This window comes from Panonychus citri, unplaced genomic scaffold, assembly GCF_014898815.1.
Source record: "Panonychus citri isolate SS breed McGregor unplaced genomic scaffold, ASM1489881v1 Contig00138, whole genome shotgun sequence".
Taxonomy (NCBI): Eukaryota; Metazoa; Arthropoda; class Arachnida; order Trombidiformes; family Tetranychidae; genus Panonychus; species Panonychus citri.
The window spans coordinates 1,839,311-1,857,503 of NW_026515543.1; the positions used below are offsets into that span (position 1 = coordinate 1,839,311).

Genomic DNA, 18,193 nt, shown 5'->3' on the forward strand with positions numbered 1-18,193 from the left:
TCAATGAATGGTTTAATTTACTGTTTATGATTAAATTAAATCTATAATATTGACTTAGGATAAATTGTCTTGAAACAATTTGAAGATTAATCTTAATTTCAAATTATTTACCTTCCGATCTTAGTTAATTGTCTCTCAGTGTTTTCACATTTACAAGAACCAAATAATTTGAGTAATTTGAAAAATAAAAATTCACAATTGATTTAATTTATCGGAAATGAACTTTAATTCATTTAAATTACTCAACCTTTTTAACAGATTTGCTTGATTAAATGTTAATCCGATTTGGATGATCAGAAAACTTTTCTTACCAAAAACTCATCTCTCTCTCTCTCTCTCTCTCTAATCAAATCAACAAAAAACAACACTCAATGTCCTCTAATTTAGTTCCAACTGGTCTAACAAATAAAACATCAGTAACAGAAAACGGAACAATTGAATTTAAATCAATTCTAATTTAGCCAACAATCAACGTCAAAATTTTCATCGCTCAATTTAGTTCCTTTCAATGCCACCAGGGGTCGCGAACAAAAAGCAAATGTTTTTGTTTTTTTTTCCAACTTTTTGTTTTCTTGTCTTGGTTAATTGTTTTCATCAAAATCTTTTAATTGTTGGTTGATTTTATGAGTTTCCCATGTTTTCCTTGATTGTTTCTCAACCCCTGCTCACATAATTTTCCTAACTGTGCTACATTTGATTAGAATATTCGTCCGAACTTTTGGATTACCTGTTGACAAGAGAAACTTTTCTTTTCCATCTTTTCCTATTTTCTTTTGGTTTTGTTTTCTTCTTCTTCTCCATCTTTATTATAATATTTGTCTGTTTGTCTTTCTTATCTTTGGTTAATCATAATTTTACCTTTTATTCTTTTCTTGTTGTGATATGATTTAGACTTGTTTCTCTCTTCTTATTCTCAACAGCCATGAATAGATCAACTCGTATTTCATATTCTTCAATCAATAGAGCTGGAACAGTTCGCCGAGAATATTGTAATTCCTGTTGTGGTTGCCGTCCATGGTTAAGATGTAAATCTTGCCTTAAATCATGTATTCGTTTACCTTGGTCAATCATTTTGGCCATAACAATGTCTTCCACTGGTATTGGATTAATTTGCTATTCTCTAATACAATCAACCATTATCTCTGATCAATTGACGTATGACCTTTTCAATAGGAAATATATTTGGTTTAATGATTTGGAAGTTGCTGTTATCATATTGGGTTTTGGTGTTTCCATACTTATACTGATCAATTTAATCATTGGTTGTACCACTAATACTCAAAAAAGGCCAAGATATAATTTCACCACAAATTGTTATGACAATTTATGTTCACCGGCCTCTAATTGTGTGGTTAAAACACTTTTCGTTGTCAATTATATTCTGTTGATGGTCGTAATTGCTGCCACTCTTACCTTGGGTATTTGTTTATTTGCTGCTTATACTACTTCAACCCTCTGTGCAAATACTTACCCCACCACCACCACCACCACAATCAATAATGATACAATTGAGAGTGACGTTGATGTACAACCAAATCAGTCTTCCATTAATCAACCTCGAGATTCACTTAATTTACTTGTTTTCCAGCCGTTCATTGAGTTACCACAAAATGAGACACAATTACTTATTCTTACTGGTTCTCGTTTAAATAAATTCTGTGATGAATTGGTCCCATCAGCATTGGTTTATGTTCAATTGTGTTTCGCTGGATTGATAATGTTAATTTCTGGCCTTCTAAATTTCATTCTAACTGTAAACACCAATTGGACCAAAATTACAACCAAAAGAAAATTTGAAGAAGTTGTTTTTCTTAATTCAGCTGAGATGGCAACTTTTGACGAGATGGATTAAATTTAATCATCATCATCATCATCATCATCAAAAAACAATCAAACCGAATAACAATTCACCAATTAACCATTTTGATCAATTACATTACCATTATTATTATTATCAATTATCATTACTCAACTTTGTCACTGAAAGAGGAGAAAAGTAAAAAATTTCCATTGAAAAATTGTAACTTACAACAATTAATTGTATAAATTAAATTCTATTTAATCAAAACGAATAAAAGAAGAAAAAAAAAGTTGATTAAATTTTTTTTCTTCTATTTGAAAATCGCGCTACCAGAATTCGGACCCTCCCATTGGAGAATTGAATTAAAAGTGTAACATTAACCTGAGAGAATCAATTGTTTATCTTTTAGATTTTTAATTATTTTGATTAGAAAATTTTGTTATTCTTTAATTAATATTGATCTTAAGGTGTTCAAGCTCACAAGAAGATCAAATGATTACAAAATTTTCGTTGACTATCTGTTGATCTATTCTGATTTTTAATTTCTCTTCCCAACCTTAATCTTATTTTTTTCCAATCTCAACATCATCAATTTTTGTCAATTTCTATTCTATTTTTTTTGCCTCTTTTGTCTTGTTAATTTCTATTGATTATAAATTATTTTATACCCGATAAGTGTGTTCCATTGTGTTTACCATCATGTCTGCTTCTGGATTATATTTTCTAGATCTCAAGGGTAAAGTGTTAATTTCACGTAACTACCGAGGAGAAATTGAAATGAATCGGATAGAGAAATTTATGTCCCTTATGATGGAAAAAGAGGAGGAAGGTTGCCTTTCACCGATAATCAAGTACAATGATGTTACTTTTATGTGGATTAAGTATAACAATTTGTATATTGTCGCCTCAACCAAAAAAAATGCCAACATTGCCCTGGTTTTTTCCTTCTTACACAAAATTGTCTCAGTTTTGGTTGATTATCTTAAAGAATTGGAAGAGGAAAGTATAAGAGATAATTTTGTTCTCATCTATGAGCTACTAGATGAATTTATGGATTTTGGTTATCCTCAAACAACCGATGCAAAAATTTTACAACAATATATTACCCAAGAAAGTCATAAGATGGAGGTTCAACCTCGACCACCGATGGCAGTTACTAATGCAGTTTCTTGGAGATCCGAAGGAATTAAATATCGTAAAAATGAAGTGTTTTTAGATGTCATTGAATCGGTTAATTTATTAGCCAATGCAAGTGGAAACGTTTTAAGATCAGAAATTGTTGGTTCAATCAAGATGAGAGTCTATCTTACCGGTATGCCTGAATTGAGATTAGGATTAAATGATAAGGTTTTATTTGAAAGTACTGGTAGAGGTAATTATCATTCTCTCTCTAATTTCTTCACCCTTATTTATATCTATAAATATTATACTAATTGTCTTTTGTTTTATTCTCACTTTTGTTTTAAAGGTAAAAGTAAATCAGTGGAATTGGAAGATGTCAAATTTCACCAATGTGTTCGTTTATCTCGATTTGAAAATGATCGAACCATTTCGTTCATTCCACCTGATGGTGAATTTGAATTAATGTCTTACCGATTGAATACCCATGTGAAACCTTTAATTTGGATTGAATCAGTAATTGAACGACATCCACATTCCCGAGTAGCTTATATGATTAAAGCAAAAAGTCAATTTAAAAGGCGATCAACTGCAAACAATGTTGAAATTGTGATCCCAGTGCCTCATGATGCCGATTCACCAAAATTTAAAACCTCCATTGGTTCCGTTAAATATGCACCAGAACAGGGTGCAATCATTTGGAGTATTAAATCGTTCCCCGGTGGTAAAGAATACCTGATGAGAGCCCACTTTGGTTTACCTTCGGTAATTAGTGAAGAAACTGAAGGAAAACCACCGATACAAGTTAAATTTGAGATACCCTATTTTACCACCTCTGGAATTCAAGTTAGATATTTAAAGATTATTGAGAAAAGTGGTTATCAAGCCTTACCCTGGGTTCGTTATATTACACAAAATGGAGACTATCAATTGAGAACAAATTAATTATTATTAACAAGAGTAACATTTAAACAATCAAACGAAAAAAAAAATTGAAAAGAAAAACCAACCAACCAACAAACAAATTAACAACAATTGTACCACTGACTCTTTATTGCAATTTATCGACATTTATTAACATGAATTAAAAAAACCATAATCTTTAAAAAAAACATCTTAAAAATCCTCTTTCAATCAAATTAATTCCTTCAACAATTAGATTGTTCAATTAATCGAAAAAAATTTCGAATTTAAAGCGAGACATCTATCGGTTTTTTCTCAAACTAACATGTGTGATTCTTTTGATTTGTTTACCGCTTTCAGTTTGATTCTCCTTTTGTTATTGTTAATTGTTTCTCTTTTTTTATTCTTCAATTGTGAGAATTGATCTTATTAAAATGGTTTGTTTCCGTCAACACGATGATCGTCATGTCTCTCATAAGATTAAGCTAATGAGATGGAACACATTGATGGATTTAATTGCGATCGGAATGAAAAATGGTGATGTTTCTATTCACAGGTTAGTTAATTGGCAGAAAATTTGGACTCTCACTTGGCCTAATAGTTCATCTTCGGCAACTACTTCAAATGCTTCAACAAGTGCCCCTGGTCCATCGGCATCATCCTCAGGTGTAACAACATCTACCGATGGTAATCAAAGTATTAGTGGTAAGTCAAAGAAAGATGAAAATGGTTCCATTAAATTAGATATTAACGCAATGGAGTGGAGACCCGATGGTAAAGTATTGGCCGTAGGATATAATCGTAATGTTAAACATATTGGTACCAAAGAGGAGAAAGAGGTTAATGGTTCAGAGGAATCGTCAATTGCTCTGGTTGATATTGAAAATGGACAAGTGATTACAATTCTTAATATAACTGGTTCTCTGGTTAATTGTATGTGTTGGCAGGCGAAAAATAATTTCATTCTCAACGATCAGTATAAGGTAACCGCTTTTACTGAGTTTTTGGAAAAATTGACTCCCCTAACTAAATCTTATTCTACCAATTATTCACGAAAGTTATCTGAAGAAGGAATCGAAGATATTTTAAAAGTGGCCTCACAAACCAATTTAAATCTAATGGCTGTTGGTACAACTCTGGGAACAATTCATATTTACATATTTGGAATATTTCTTGTTGGTGTTTTCAATTTACAAGATCAACTTCCAATCTCTCATGTATCATTTTCAGCTGATCTTGGATCTATGATGATCATAATTGGTACTGATAATGTTGACCATGCAAGTAAACTTGATAATTATCAGTATCGATCATTTAAATTACCCTTTTTCAAGAATCATAGTGAACAATATTTCATTGTCTCTCACATTTATGCCAAAATAATGTCTCTACTTTCTTACCTGGAAGATATTATCGGTTCCATTCAAGAAACAATGGAAGACATTTTATTAGAATTAGATTCTAAATTAACCAGTTACCTACAACCTAAAGGATCAAATGAAAATGCCTCAGGATCATCATCATCAAATTCATCGGTTTTACGTGCAGATGAAATATTAGATCTACTTGTAATTGGAGCTTTATCCGATTCATTTGAGAAATTTCTTCACCAATTAACCGATAAAGGATTGAAAAAATTGGGACAATCAATTGAATCAACATACTCTTCGGTACAGAAACTTGTCGTCTGTAATGTCCAACGTGCCTGTAAACACATTTTCTCCCATTTAAATGTACTTAAAGCGATCTCAATGTGGACCAATGAATTTTCCCAATTAGGATTTAAAACTTCGGACATTAATCGTGCCATTCATGGTGTTGCCACTTTCTATCTTAAAGCATTGGAACTTCAACAAGTAATTGATTCTTCGTGTCAAAATTTAAAGTGTTTCTTTCGCTGGTTATACTCGGTTACCGTTCGTATTTGTAATGATTCTATGCCTTCATCTCAACAAGAATCGATCAAAGTTTCTCAACAAGATTTACAATATGTGGCCGATTTTATTGAGGAAAATTTTGACTGGAGAGATGAAAGTCGCGAGGAATCAGCGGCCGATCCTTCATATTCCCCACCTCTTAATCGACCCACCGCCACCAATTTTACCTTAGAGCGAGTTTGTCAATATCTTAAAGCTGAACCATTGGTCTATCGAACCTTTTCAATTAACGATCAATCATTGAATCCATGGTTTAAATATCTGAAAGAAAGGCCAATGTTAATCAAAGATGAACCCACTTCCGATCTCATCTTATTTAAACACAATGCTGAAACCTCACTGATCACTGAACATACCACGTTAATCGGGAAAACTCATGATGCCTTTAAAAACCCGAGCTTCAGATTAGAGGAAGTTTTCACTGGTGATTATGAACATTTTCTAGCATTTAATTTAAGTTTTCCTGCCAAAGAAGCGCCTAAAGTGACCAGTGTTTCTGATGAAGCGAATCGCTGTTGTTACATTGCCATAGCAAGTAATTCAGAGGGTGAAGGTGATGTTTCCATGATTAAATTTGCCTTCCATGATCCTTATCGGGTTAAATTTGTCATGTTTACTGTGGTTATCGTTGAACCAGGAACAGAAAGGGAAACAATACCAATCGATATTCAATTTTATTCTGAATCAATTCTTTCCATGCTCTTGGTAACCAAAGATTCTCAATACTCGTTTCTACTTCAACTTCCACTTTCTACCATTGAGAAAAACTTTCTCCATCTTCTACCAGGATGTAGCTTACAACAACTTCGCCGTGATCATCCCAATTTCCGAGTCATTGTTGATTCATCGAGTGATATTAGTATTCGTCGTTTAGAAAATTTTAAACCTTCTCAATTTTCAGTCTCTGGATCTCGAAAAGTTTGTTGTGTCTCATCGAGAGCTAAACGACGGGTTCGAGTTTTCGAGATGGATGGAAACGAGGAAGAGGCCGAAGAAGCCGAAGAGGAAAGTGGGAATTTTGATTGAAACCCATTACAAGAACCTTAAGATTTTTACTAATGAATTGATAGTTTAAATAACTGTAAATATGCTGTTAATAATTTGGTGTGATAACATTGAAATTAAACAGCAATCAAATAAAATTAATTTGATTTACAAAAATGATCGAAAAATTATTATATGCAATAGATTTATTTTAATCAGTTCACGTTTGTTTTTTGTTGTTCAATTAATCACTTTTTTCAGTTGATTTATGTAATTAAATTGGACAATTACAATTGTGAAAATGATTTATACTGTATGAATAAAGGGAATACACTGAAGAAAAGCAATAGAACAATCAATTGATGAGTCAATTGAAAGATTAACAATTTAAACTACTCTAGAGTTGGAAGACTTTTTTGATTTTAATTATTGATAACATGACTTTAAATCAAGTTATGGTTAATTGTTGTTGTTTGGATTGGGCTCGTTGATTATCCTCTACGACACTTTGATGATGGACAACATTTGCAACAATTACAATTGTCACCAGATTTACAACCTGAACCACCACAGCATTTGCAACAATCGCAACTAAAACGAGAGAGGGAGGGAGAAAAGAGAGAGAGAGTTAATGAGTGAGTAAAATATTGGAAGGTGGAGTGAAATGATTAAAGAGGCGATAATTACAATCTCTTCCCTGAGTAATATCAAAGAAGACAAGAGTAGGAGGAGAGAGAGATGATTATTGATAATTTACCTTCCTGATCCTGATTTACCAGCGGGACAACATCGACATGGATCACAAGTACAATCAGGTCCACACTTGGATCCAGGACAATCAGCGCAACAATTACAATTGGAACCACATCGACAACCACCACCAGTAGTTTTCTCAGGTTCACTTGAAGGTCTAGCACAACATCCGCCACCAGAAGACATGATTAGTAATTCGTATTAAAAGTAAAACGAACAATTAAAAACACAGAAAGAGAGAGAGAGAGATAGTAAAAGTTAACTATTAGAATATTGTTCAGGTCACTTGGTAGGAGTAATAAAATCGATGATGGTTCCTAAATTGTTCGGGTCGCATCTTAAGTAGTATAAAAAATTGTTGGTCGAGAGCAAAAAATGAATATTTCGTGTGCAAAGAAATAGTAATGGAAGCAAAAAATTAAACGGAATTAAATTTAACAATCAAGATTAGATTACCACACAATTAACTCTAATTAAAAACAATTAAGGGAAATTCCCAGTGATTCCATCAACTTTGTCAACAACGAATCCATTTCATTTCATCTAATCGATAAAATTTAGGTTATCTTGGGTTCGTTGTATTACTCTTTATGGAGAAAATCACTTGATTAAGAACATATTGGTTACATCAAGTGCAAAAGAGAACAACAATTAACTAATCACTAACACTAATTCAGTTCGATAACACCTAATGACTCAATTCGATAACCAAACAATTACTAGCTCGAAGTTTCTATCAGAAATCACTAATTTTTAGCTACTAATTCTAGTCAAAAATTATCAATCTTCAATCTTCGTAATTCATTGATTAGCATTTAATTTAGAAAATTTAATTTTCTTAATTGTTTGCGAATTCAAGGTGACATCTATTGGAATTTTCTACAATTATGATGAAAAGTAATTTCTTTAGATAATTGAAAATCTTTGAATCATTTCGTTGCTCTCTTGATTAATTACTCATTCTGATCAATAAAATCAAAGTTAATTCCAATCAAATTGTAAGTTTAGAACTTGAATTGATGGGAAAGAAAAGATTTCGATTAGTCCAATTATTGAAGAAACAAACGAACGAAACTTTTGAGAGAAAAAAACTTTTCGAAACTTTTTTCTCTCTAATCTAACGAATCAATGGCGGAACGAATATTACTAATTAGGATCGAATGATTAACTTTCGATACTTCAATATTCCAGCTCGAGGGAAATTTAAGGAAAAGAATAAAGAAAAACCATTAAATATGTTGACCATGAGCGAATCTTAAAAAATGACCATTGAGATACTTTTCCATGTTCGGTACCAAAAAGAAGATGAAAAACCGGATCGTCCAAAACCCATCCTACTTTTTTCATCTTCTTCTTTCTCATCCTCATCTTCATCTCAACGGTCAACATTATCTTCATCACTATCATCTTACTTACCTTTGTATCGGTTTCTTAAAAATGTTCCCAATTTGATTATAATAACTTTCCAATGTTGAAATTTGACCAATGTGATTTTGATTTCAAGTCGATATAAAAACCATCACCAATAATGTATTTGATTACAAATACTCATTGGATAATCAATTTATCTCAACCAATTTGGATTAATTATCTTCTAGTCTTATGGATAAACAGTGTAAATGTTGTTAATTGTTATTCAACTAGTTTTGGTCGAAGTCGATTACCAATTCTAAATACTCCACCATTGTTTGATTTCCAACGTGATTGGATTATCGTTGAAAACGAGAAACTTAATTCAAGAATAACGATTGTTAAGATTAACGATAATGAAAATGATCGGATTACTTTTTCAATTAGTTCGGGATTATATCGAGATGGATCAAAATATTTCACCATAAATCCAACAACCGGTGAGGTTAAATTAACCGAATCACTTGTTGGCCTGGTAAGTGTTTCCCTCTCTTAATTATAATTAAATTGATCAGCAATTGTTAAGCTTTAATTTGGTTTAATCAACACTAATTTCATTGTAATCAAAGTTAAACCATAATAACTTTGAGCATTTCAATTTGATTCTGGTTGATCCTCCTTCATGATAATGTTGATGAGGCTGTGGTAGTGGTTGAAGATCATGATGAGATGATGATGATGACAATCAAATGGTCCGAGTGTTTATCCTCAGTAAACTATAAAGGAAATAGATTCGTATTGTTAGAGACAATTAGAGCAGAAATAGTTGGTCCTTGGATCGATTTTGTTGATCATCATCATCATCATCATCATCTTAACAACGAAGTAAAAACTTTTCCCCATTTAGAACATTATTTAATTGTTCCAAAGAATCAGAAAGTGTGATGAAATCTCTCGAGATGATTGAGGATTTAAATTGAGCTTCAATTTAATCCAACAATTAGAAATAATCACAATCAAAGTGGTGATAATTTTCCTCTCCTTCATTTGAGTTTTGAATTTAAAAAAATTTCCTCTCTGTTAATTGTGAATATTGATCACAATTTTCTCTCGATGTTTTCCCAATCAAATTTAATCTCTATTATTTACCAATCAATTATGTCACTTGATGATAGATTGTTAACTCGATAATTTGGTAAATTATGGAAACAGATAATCCAGTAATTGACGTAAACACAATCAATCTAACCAATAACCTCAATCAACATGAAGAGAAAGCTTTTTGTTGATTGTTGGCTGAGTGTTGGGAAGATAATCTAAAAGACCATTGTTAATATTGAATAATCTAATCATGATAATCATCAACAGCATCAAAATCAACAACAACAATAGTGGGACATGGTAACAACAATTTAATGGAACGATTTCCTTTTCAAATTTATGATTTACCAACAATCAGAAAACATCAACGTTCATATGGGAATGAGTATTTCCTTTGATTGTTGTTGATTGAGAGACAAATTTTGTCTCTTTTGAGAACTGATCATCTAATTGTTGATGATTAGTTGATTATATTAATGATTATGTCAAAAAGGAAAAACTTTTCACACTCAATATTTGATTACTTCAAGTAATCAATATTTTCCATCATTTATTATTAATCATGATCATGATGGATTTCCAATGTTAATATAACTAATTTACACCTAAACAGATTCAATGTAATGTTTACCGGACCGTTTTCTTGTTAATCAACAACAATTTACAAATTTTTTTCTCTCTTCCGAGTGATTCTGTTCATCATGATGATTAATTTAATCAGTAGAATTAATCATTTTCATGGAATATGATTATTCTTTGGGATTCTCTTTTTTTCTTCTTGTTCTCTCACCCAATGTAACAATCAATTCATTAAGTGAGATGTCACCGTTAGTTGATACACTGGAAATAGACAAAGGTAATGTCCAGTTGATTGTTGATGAACAATAACAATTAATATGCAATAGATTTATTTTAATCAGTTCACGTTTGTTTTTGTTCAATTAATCACTTTTTTCAGTTGATTTATGTAATTAAATTGGACAATTACAATTGTGAAAATGATTTATACTGTATGAATAAAGGGAATACACTGAAGAAAAGCAATAGAAAAATCAATTGATGAGTCAATTGAAAGATTAACAATTTAAACTACTCTAAAGTTGGAAGACTTTTTTGATTTTAATTATTGATAACATGACTTTAGATCAAGTTATGGTTAATTGTTGTTGTTTGGATTGGGCTCGTTGATTATCCTCTACGACACTTTGATGATGGACAACATTTGCAACAATTACAATTGTCACCAGATTTACAGGCTGAACCACCACAGCATTTGCAACAATCGCAACTAAAACGAGAGAGGAGGAGAAAAGAGAGAGAGTTAATGAGTGAGTAAAATATTGGAAGGTGGGTGAAATGATTAAAGAGGCGATAATTACAATCTCTTCCCTGAGTAATATCAAAGAAGACAAGAGTAGGAGGAGAGAGAGAGATGATTATTGATAATTTACCTTCCTGATCCTGATTTACCAGCGGGACAACATCGACATGGATCACAAGTACAATCAGGTCCACACTTGGATCCAGGACAATCAGCGCAACAATTACAATTGGAACCACATCGACAACCACCACCAGTAGTTTTCTCAGGTTCACTTGAAGGTCTAGCACAACATCCGCCACCAGAAGACATGATTAGTAATTTGTATTAAAAGTAAAACGAACAATTAAAAACACAGAAAGAGAGAGAAAGAGAGAGAGAGAGAGAGAGATAGTAAAAGTTAACTATTAGAATATTGTTCAGGTCACTTGGTAGGAGTAATAAAATCGATGATGGTTCCTAAATTGTTCGGGTCGCATCTTAAGTAGTATAAAAAATTGTTGGTCGAGAGCAAAAAATGAATATTTCGTGTGCAAAGAAATAGTAATGGAAGCAAAAAATTAAACGGAATTAAATTTAACAATCAAGATTAGATTATCACACAATTAACTCCAATTAAAAACAATTAAGGGAAATTCCCCAATAGATGACAGATTAACTCATTTTCTAGATTTTTCTGCGAAAATTAAAAACAATTTTAATCACTTTGTCTTCGTTTCTATTTACCAATCAACCCTTTTTGATTTTATCTTTTTTAATTCTTTTTACTGTTGAAAGTTGATTATTTTTGTTTAGAAAACAATTGGATGTGTTTGATTATCCTGATGGGTGAAAATACCAATGAAATTAAATTATGGTGACAATGATTATGGTGATAAAATGTTTCTCTCTCATCCTTAGATTGACAAGTAATATCTTCACATACGCTCAGTTGATTTGTAATGCAACTATTTCAATGTTATTACATTACGATTGAGTTGATCACAATTCTTGATTGTGATCTGATAATATGTTAATACACTTTATCCTTTTCTCCGGTTAATGTTTAATAAGAGAAATGGAGGAGAGAGAGAGAGAGCATAAGATGAAAAGGAAAACATTTCCATCGAGTGTTTCTATTTTCTATTTTCTATTTTATTCTTTTCTCTTCTACTCACCGTTTATCGTCATCATCTTCTCTCTCCCCCCACCTCTCTCTCTCTCTCTCTTTCTCTCTGTCAATTTACTATCAAAATCCAATGAATGTTTACATTGTATGTAAACTGATATTCTGTTAGTAATTTATGAAGGACAGTTATCGATTCCAAGAGAGATTTGGTATTAGTATTTTCCAGTGAATCTCTTTATTTTGTTTTCTATCTTTAGGAACCATGGAAAAAGATTGACAAAGTCTGTGGGCGTCTTATTGCTTCAACAATTTGCTAATTCCATGGATAAATTGGTTGGGACACTCTGTTTGGTGAAAAGAGTTAAAGATTTGGACCATAGATTGTTATTGGATCAATAGACGGATCAGAATTCTTGGTGGTCATTTTTTTTTCCATTTCTCAATGAATCGTATTAGATTGACCGAAGAAGATTAGATGAAATGGTTGAAATGACGATGAGAATGATGATTGTAACGAAAGAGGATCCAAAGATGACGATTATGATGTTTTTCTGTGAAAAAAGAAATGAAATGTTTACAAGAAAATGACATCATTGGAAAAAAGGAAAAGGAAACAAATATTGAAACTGATTTTGTTTTTCTTTCTGTTACTTTTTAAATGGTGAAAGTGACAAAATGGAGAGATATTGATATCAATTTAGAGGAAGATGATCCTCTCACCGATCATAGTGTGTCATAAATATCGATTGAAATTCAGTGTTCCAAACATGGTTCCCATGTTACCATTTTATCACCATCTCTCTCTCTCTCTTTCTCTCTCTTTTTTTATTTGATTCCATTTCATAGAGACTAAGAAAATCAATCCAATTGATTATTGAGGTTTTCTTTTTCTCTCTTATTCTTTCATCTAGTTAATAATTTTCATCATCATGAATTCTCATTCATTTTTTCCTCAAAGAAGCAAAAAAAGAATCTCAATGAAAAAAGAAGAGTTTTTTTTCTTAAAAAATTGAAATGAAACTGAATTCGTTTCAAATTCAGTAGTAAATTCAAAAGCTTAAAAACATTTTCCTCTTTTCTCTCATCAACCAACATTTTGATTCTCTTTTCTCTAAATGAACTTTTTTTCTTTAACTTCTCCACAATTCCATTGATCTTTATCATCCTCATCTCTACTTGAAATTTATCTCTCTACATGTTTGCTACTTGTTCTGATTTTCTACACCACCGAGAATAAGATTTATGAAGAAGCTAAAAGATGGAAGCTGAAAACGTGATCCAAATGTCTCGTGGCCATTTTGTGAATATTTGCAAGTAAAATCGTGCAAAAAGAAACATCGATACGAGAGAATTGAGTGTTTTCTCATCATAAGAAAGAAAAGAAAGTGAGAAAAAAAGAAAGAAAAGAAAGAAAAGAAAGAAGAAACTAAGAAAAAGCAAAGAAACTTACCTGATGATATTATCCTTCTCTGGCTTCATCTTATTACCTCAACTTTCTCTCTCCTCATCTTCACCCCACATCTCTTACTCTCTCAAGGTAGAGAGAGAGAGAGAGAGAGTGAGATTAACATTGATTATGTTAGAAAATGAAAACTGGACTCAAGAGCGAGCAACCTTAAAATACTTGACCGAACCTCCTCCCATCCAAAGCCTACAATTTACTTTTAAGATCCGGGTTTAAACCTCCATTACCATTGGAAGCTGATGATGATGAAGATGAAGATAATTATGATGATGATGGAGATGCTGAAGAGAAGGGAAAATGTTATTAATTTTCTTCATCTTCTTTCATTTTCTCTTAACAATGTTTATTGAAGGGAATTCCTATTCTCTCTCACCTTCTTCGTCTAATCATCATCATCATTGTTGATTGTTTAAGCTTCTTTTTTTTCCCTCATCGTAATTATATTATTTTCGTATCAATTGATAACAACAATTTAACTTGTTAACCAATTGGATTGAATTGATAAAATTAACCTCAACTTCACTTGTAATACTTGACCAATAACTTTTCAAAAGTTTCCAATTGATTAGCACTTAATTGTTACTCCAAACAAAAAGCTAACAATCAGCTGATCATTTTAATCAACTACAACAATTTCAATTTTCTTTACAATTAACCAATTGTTTCAATGTTTCCTTTTCTCATTAGGCTGGTAAAGAAATGTATTTAATGATAATTGCTGATGATGGACATCAAAAGGTAATTAATTAACAATTAACACCGATATAAAAAATAACAGTTACAATTAGTACTTAACCAGAAACAATTAAGACAATCAATTGGTGTAAACAAAAAATTTCATCATTTTTTTTTGTCTCATCTTCTTGATTCTTGCCTGCTTATTAACCTAAATTGAAATCTAATTAACTAATTGCTGGTTGGTATATCAATTGAAGTCACTTCATTGTTAAAGTTAATTGCTAATGAGAAAAAAAAATTACAAGACCTTAATTTGATTAAATCAATTGTAGTTAACATATGTTGATGACTTGAAGTCTGTAATCAACATGATCATGATTAAAGCAAATTATAATTATATTGAACAATTAACTAACTTTCCCAATCGATTAACTAATTTTTTCTTTCTCTCTTGATTATAATTAATAATAGATAAGTAATTTAATTAGCCATTAGCAATTTGTACAAGTTAAATATACGAAATGTAATTAATCAATAATCAGAATCTCTAACCAGTAACATGATAATACTCAATTTTTGACTGTTGATTAGTTGATTAATTTAGATTAACAATTAACATGGAAAAATAATTTCTTCTTATTTTTTCTGTTTGATTTTCTCTATTGATATTTGATTGTCAATATTGTTGAACAATCAATTTTAAATTGTAATTGTTATAGTCTAAAATCGAGGTTAGGATTCGTATCGTTGGGACTGATTCCTGGAACGGAAAACAAGCCAAACCTTATCAAGGATCTCAGGTTACAATTAAGAAACAATCAGATGATAATATTCAAGTTTCGCCTCACCCATTGGATAAACTAGAAAATAGAACCGGCATTTCATCAACAATCAACTCAACGATTGAGAGTAAATTGTTAACCACTCCTAGATCATCATTATCATCTTCATCTTCATCTTCCTCCTCTAATGGTATTGAAGATTCACCTGAAAATAACAGGATTAACAATCGTAACAATAATAACAATCGTTATGATGATGATAATGGAGAGAGTAAAGATAATGGGAATAGTATTGAAATGGTCAACAACATTGACCAACCAACTGTTGACCATTCACAGATTCACCATTTACTCCGTGGGTCATCTGGTTATCCTGGTCTACCTGTGAATGGACCTTCATCATCAAACCTTCTGAGATCATATCAAGGTCACGATGAGTCACTTTTTAATCCAAAATTAACTAATCCAAATTTAATCTGGCCCATTGTTGGCTTAATGTCTGTTGGTCTTGCCCTTGGTTTAAGTTGTGTTTTATTATATCAACGATATCGTCCATCGTTTTTTGATCAAACACAATCGAGTAACTTGAAAAGTTCATTTCCCGTTGATAATAATGTTAATCATCAATCTCGTTTATATAATCATCCATCTCATCCAAGAACTGGTGAACCTAAAGTCTGTGTAAACAAATCTGAATCTTCCGGAACCGGAATAAGTTCAATATCATTTTCAACCAGATCTTCAGCTGAATATGAACATTCAGCTTTTATCGGTTGGTCAGAAGATTATGAGAAACCATTATCATCATCAACTGGACAACAACAACAACAACAAGATAATCATATTCCCTGCAATAGTAATAATAATATCGATGGACAATTGACCACAAGAGAAGAAAATTATCAAAGGGAGTGTATGGAAGGAGGAAAAGGAAGATCAATTGATGGAGAGATAAATTTATCGAATAATAAAATTTTCGATGAATGGGAATACCCTAGATCCAAGTTACGAGTAATCGACATTCTTGGTGAAGGTTTTTTCGGCAGAGTTTGGAAATGTGAAGCCTTTGACATTAAATCGCGCGAAGGAGCCTCAATTGTGGCCGTTAAAGCGCTTAAAGAAGGTGTTTCGGTAAAAGAGAGACTTGACCTGGACAATGAGTTGACCATCATGAAAAAACTGTCCACCCATCCAAATGTTGTCTCTCTATTGGGATGTTGTACAGAAAAAGAACCCAAATTTTTAATTCTAGAATATGTTCCCTTTGATAGTCTACAAACTTATCTTCGTAATCATCGGGGTAATTGTTTCTCATCACAATCAGCTGATTATTATGATAGTGATAATGTTTCACCCAAACAATTGATTCTATTTGCTTATCAAATAGCCAAAGGAATGGAACACATTGTCTCTCAAGGAGTAAGTTTATTTGATTCATTTTCTATTTTAATCTATTGTTATTATTAATGAGAACAATTAACATTTTCCTCATCTAAACTCCAATTAACCTTTTCTAATATTTTGATGATCACCAATCAAACCAGAACTTTTCTCTTTCTCTCTCCATCTCATATTCTAATAATAATAATAATAATTAACTTACCTGATCATGTTACAATATCTTGTCTACATTAATCATTTACACAAGAATCAAATTTCCATGTGTAAACAATTAACTTAATTGGTTCTAATTGAGATTATCTTTCAACACGAACAATTGATTGTCTCTCTTTCAGATTATTCATCGAGATTTGGCCGCTCGAAACATTCTCATTGGAACTAATAAAACGTGTAAAATAACGGACTTTGGATTTTCCCGCGAAATATCAGATGAATCAATTTACGAAAGTAAATCAGAGGTAAACAATCATATTCTTAGTTGTAATTAACAGTAATTCGAAGCGAAAAAATCAATTATCAAAAGTTTCTCACTTTCTAATTATCTTATTCATCTCATTAGGGTCGATTACCGATTCGTTGGATGGCCCCTGAGGCATTAAAGGAATACATTTTCTCGGTGAAAAGCGATGTCTGGTCATTTGGTGTTCTTCTTTGGGAAATAGTGACCCTTGGGTCGACACCTTATCCCGGAATGAACACCAAGGAGGTAATGAGAAAAGTGATCAACGGTTATCGATTAGACAAACCTGATCATTGTCGCAGAGAAATGTACAATATAATGTACTATTGTTGGGAGACAAGTTCCACCTCGAGGCCAACATTCACCGAGCTTATTGATAAACTGGATAAACTAATCGCCTCCGAAACGGATTACATTCAACTCGATAGATTCCCCGATCATCTTTACTACAATATCATTGACACTCCATTATCGGGTGAAAAGTTGTAAAAAAAAGTAATATATTAATACATCAACAGAGAGCAATGAACAACAACAAAAAAAAGAGACACCCTGTTCATACATGTATACATAAAACACCAAGGAAGACAATTGAACCTCTCCTTCAATGATAATAACTCTGTATATAAATAATATGATATAAATGTTATCAGAATCACTCATGTCACAATAATAATAATTTTCTCATATTATTATTAACAATCATTAGCTCATTGTGATTCTATTAATAATGTAATACAAACTTGATATAATCAATGAATTACAATGATCAATGTTGATTGTAAAACATTGATATTTGTACTCATCTCCTTTTTTTTCATACATAGTATTTATATTATCAATAAAATCATTGATTCATTTATTTACATTGATTTTTCTGAGTATTATATTTACAGGGTGATTTCTGAATTAGTTTTTATCATTCATGTTCAATTGGGATTCTCATTGATCACAATTATCATTTTATACCAAAAATATTAATTTTTTTCGGTCTCCATCTTAATCAATTGTGTTATTAACATTTTCCTAC

General features: G+C 31.7%; 5 protein-coding genes across 7 annotated transcripts; 3 read left to right on the plus strand and 2 right to left on the minus strand.

Annotated features, from left to right (window-relative positions):
• The first annotated feature begins 2,175 nt into the window (after window positions 1-2,175).
• On the plus strand, window positions 2,176-4,032 carry LOC128393046 (AP-1 complex subunit mu-1-like). Its single transcript, XM_053353157.1, has 2 exons — window positions 2,176-3,173; window positions 3,270-4,032. The coding sequence occupies exons 1-2, from the start codon at window positions 2,501-2,503 to the stop codon at window positions 3,863-3,865; spliced, it is 1,269 nt and encodes a 422-aa protein (XP_053209132.1). The 5' UTR covers window positions 2,176-2,500; the 3' UTR covers window positions 3,866-4,032.
• A 90-nt stretch (window positions 4,033-4,122) lies between these two features.
• LOC128393037 (anaphase-promoting complex subunit 4-like) lies at window positions 4,123-6,924 on the plus strand. Its single transcript, XM_053353145.1, has 2 exons — window positions 4,123-4,806; window positions 4,882-6,924. Exons 1-2 carry the CDS (start codon window positions 4,258-4,260, stop codon window positions 6,784-6,786), a joined length of 2,454 nt encoding a protein of 817 aa, XP_053209120.1. The 5' UTR covers window positions 4,123-4,257; the 3' UTR covers window positions 6,787-6,924.
• An 8-nt stretch (window positions 6,925-6,932) lies between these two features.
• On the minus strand, window positions 6,933-8,158 carry LOC128393050 (keratin-associated protein 5-4-like). The gene is made up of 2 exons (XM_053353162.1): window positions 7,502-8,158; window positions 6,933-7,335 (listed from the first exon to the last, which is right to left on the minus strand). Exons 1-2 carry the CDS (start codon window positions 7,681-7,683, stop codon window positions 7,236-7,238), a joined length of 282 nt encoding a protein of 93 aa, XP_053209137.1. The 5' UTR covers window positions 7,684-8,158; the 3' UTR covers window positions 6,933-7,235.
• A 491-nt stretch (window positions 8,159-8,649) lies between these two features.
• On the plus strand, window positions 8,650-18,023 carry LOC128393038 (uncharacterized). 3 transcript variants are annotated; one of them, XM_053353148.1, is made up of 6 exons: window positions 8,650-9,382; window positions 14,530-14,580; window positions 15,240-16,602; window positions 16,690-16,721; window positions 17,039-17,161; window positions 17,263-18,023. In XM_053353148.1, the coding sequence occupies exons 1-6, from the start codon at window positions 9,026-9,028 to the stop codon at window positions 17,650-17,652; spliced, it is 2,316 nt and encodes a 771-aa protein (XP_053209123.1). In that variant the 5' UTR covers window positions 8,650-9,025; the 3' UTR covers window positions 17,653-18,023. The 3 variants fall into 3 exon arrangements, with proteins under 3 accessions (XP_053209123.1, XP_053209122.1, XP_053209124.1); XM_053353147.1 differs by having other exon boundaries at window positions 15,240-16,721; XM_053353149.1 differs by lacking the exon at window positions 8,650-9,382 and adding an exon at window positions 12,927-14,276 and having other exon boundaries at window positions 15,240-16,721.
• On the minus strand, window positions 10,875-11,703 carry LOC128393049 (metallothionein-1D-like). The gene is made up of 2 exons (XM_053353161.1): window positions 11,400-11,703; window positions 10,875-11,236 (listed from the first exon to the last, which is right to left on the minus strand). The coding sequence occupies exons 1-2, from the start codon at window positions 11,579-11,581 to the stop codon at window positions 11,137-11,139; spliced, it is 282 nt and encodes a 93-aa protein (XP_053209136.1). The 5' UTR covers window positions 11,582-11,703; the 3' UTR covers window positions 10,875-11,136.
• Window positions 18,024-18,193: the final 170 nt, after the last annotated feature.

Coding starts and splice junctions, on each gene's coding strand:
- LOC128393049 (XM_053353161.1), bottom strand. CDS start 11,581: ATGTCTTCTGGTGGCGGATGTTGTGCTAGACCTTCAAGTGAACCTGAG. Junction 11,237..11,399: donor GGTAAATCAGGATCAGGAAG/GTAAATTATCAA, acceptor CTCTCGTTTTAG/TTGCGATTGTTGCAAATGCT.
- LOC128393037 (XM_053353145.1), top strand. CDS start 4,258: ATGGTTTGTTTCCGTCAACACGATGATCGTCATGTCTCTCATAAGATT. Junction 4,807..4,881: donor TTCTCAACGATCAGTATAAG/GTAACCGCTTTT, acceptor TATTCACGAAAG/TTATCTGAAGAAGGAATCGA.
- LOC128393050 (XM_053353162.1), bottom strand. CDS start 7,683: ATGTCTTCTGGTGGCGGATGTTGTGCTAGACCTTCAAGTGAACCTGAG. Junction 7,336..7,501: donor GGTAAATCAGGATCAGGAAG/GTAAATTATCAA, acceptor CTCTCGTTTTAG/TTGCGATTGTTGCAAATGCT.
- LOC128393038 (XM_053353147.1), top strand. CDS start 9,026: ATGTATTTGATTACAAATACTCATTGGATAATCAATTTATCTCAACCA. Junction 9,383..14,529: donor CCGAATCACTTGTTGGCCTG/GTAAGTGTTTCC, acceptor TTTTCTCATTAG/GCTGGTAAAGAAATGTATTT. Junction 16,722..17,038: donor AACACATTGTCTCTCAAGGA/GTAAGTTTATTT, acceptor TCTCTCTTTCAG/ATTATTCATCGAGATTTGGC.
- LOC128393046 (XM_053353157.1), top strand. CDS start 2,501: ATGTCTGCTTCTGGATTATATTTTCTAGATCTCAAGGGTAAAGTGTTA. Junction 3,174..3,269: donor ATTTGAAAGTACTGGTAGAG/GTAATTATCATT, acceptor TTTGTTTTAAAG/GTAAAAGTAAATCAGTGGAA.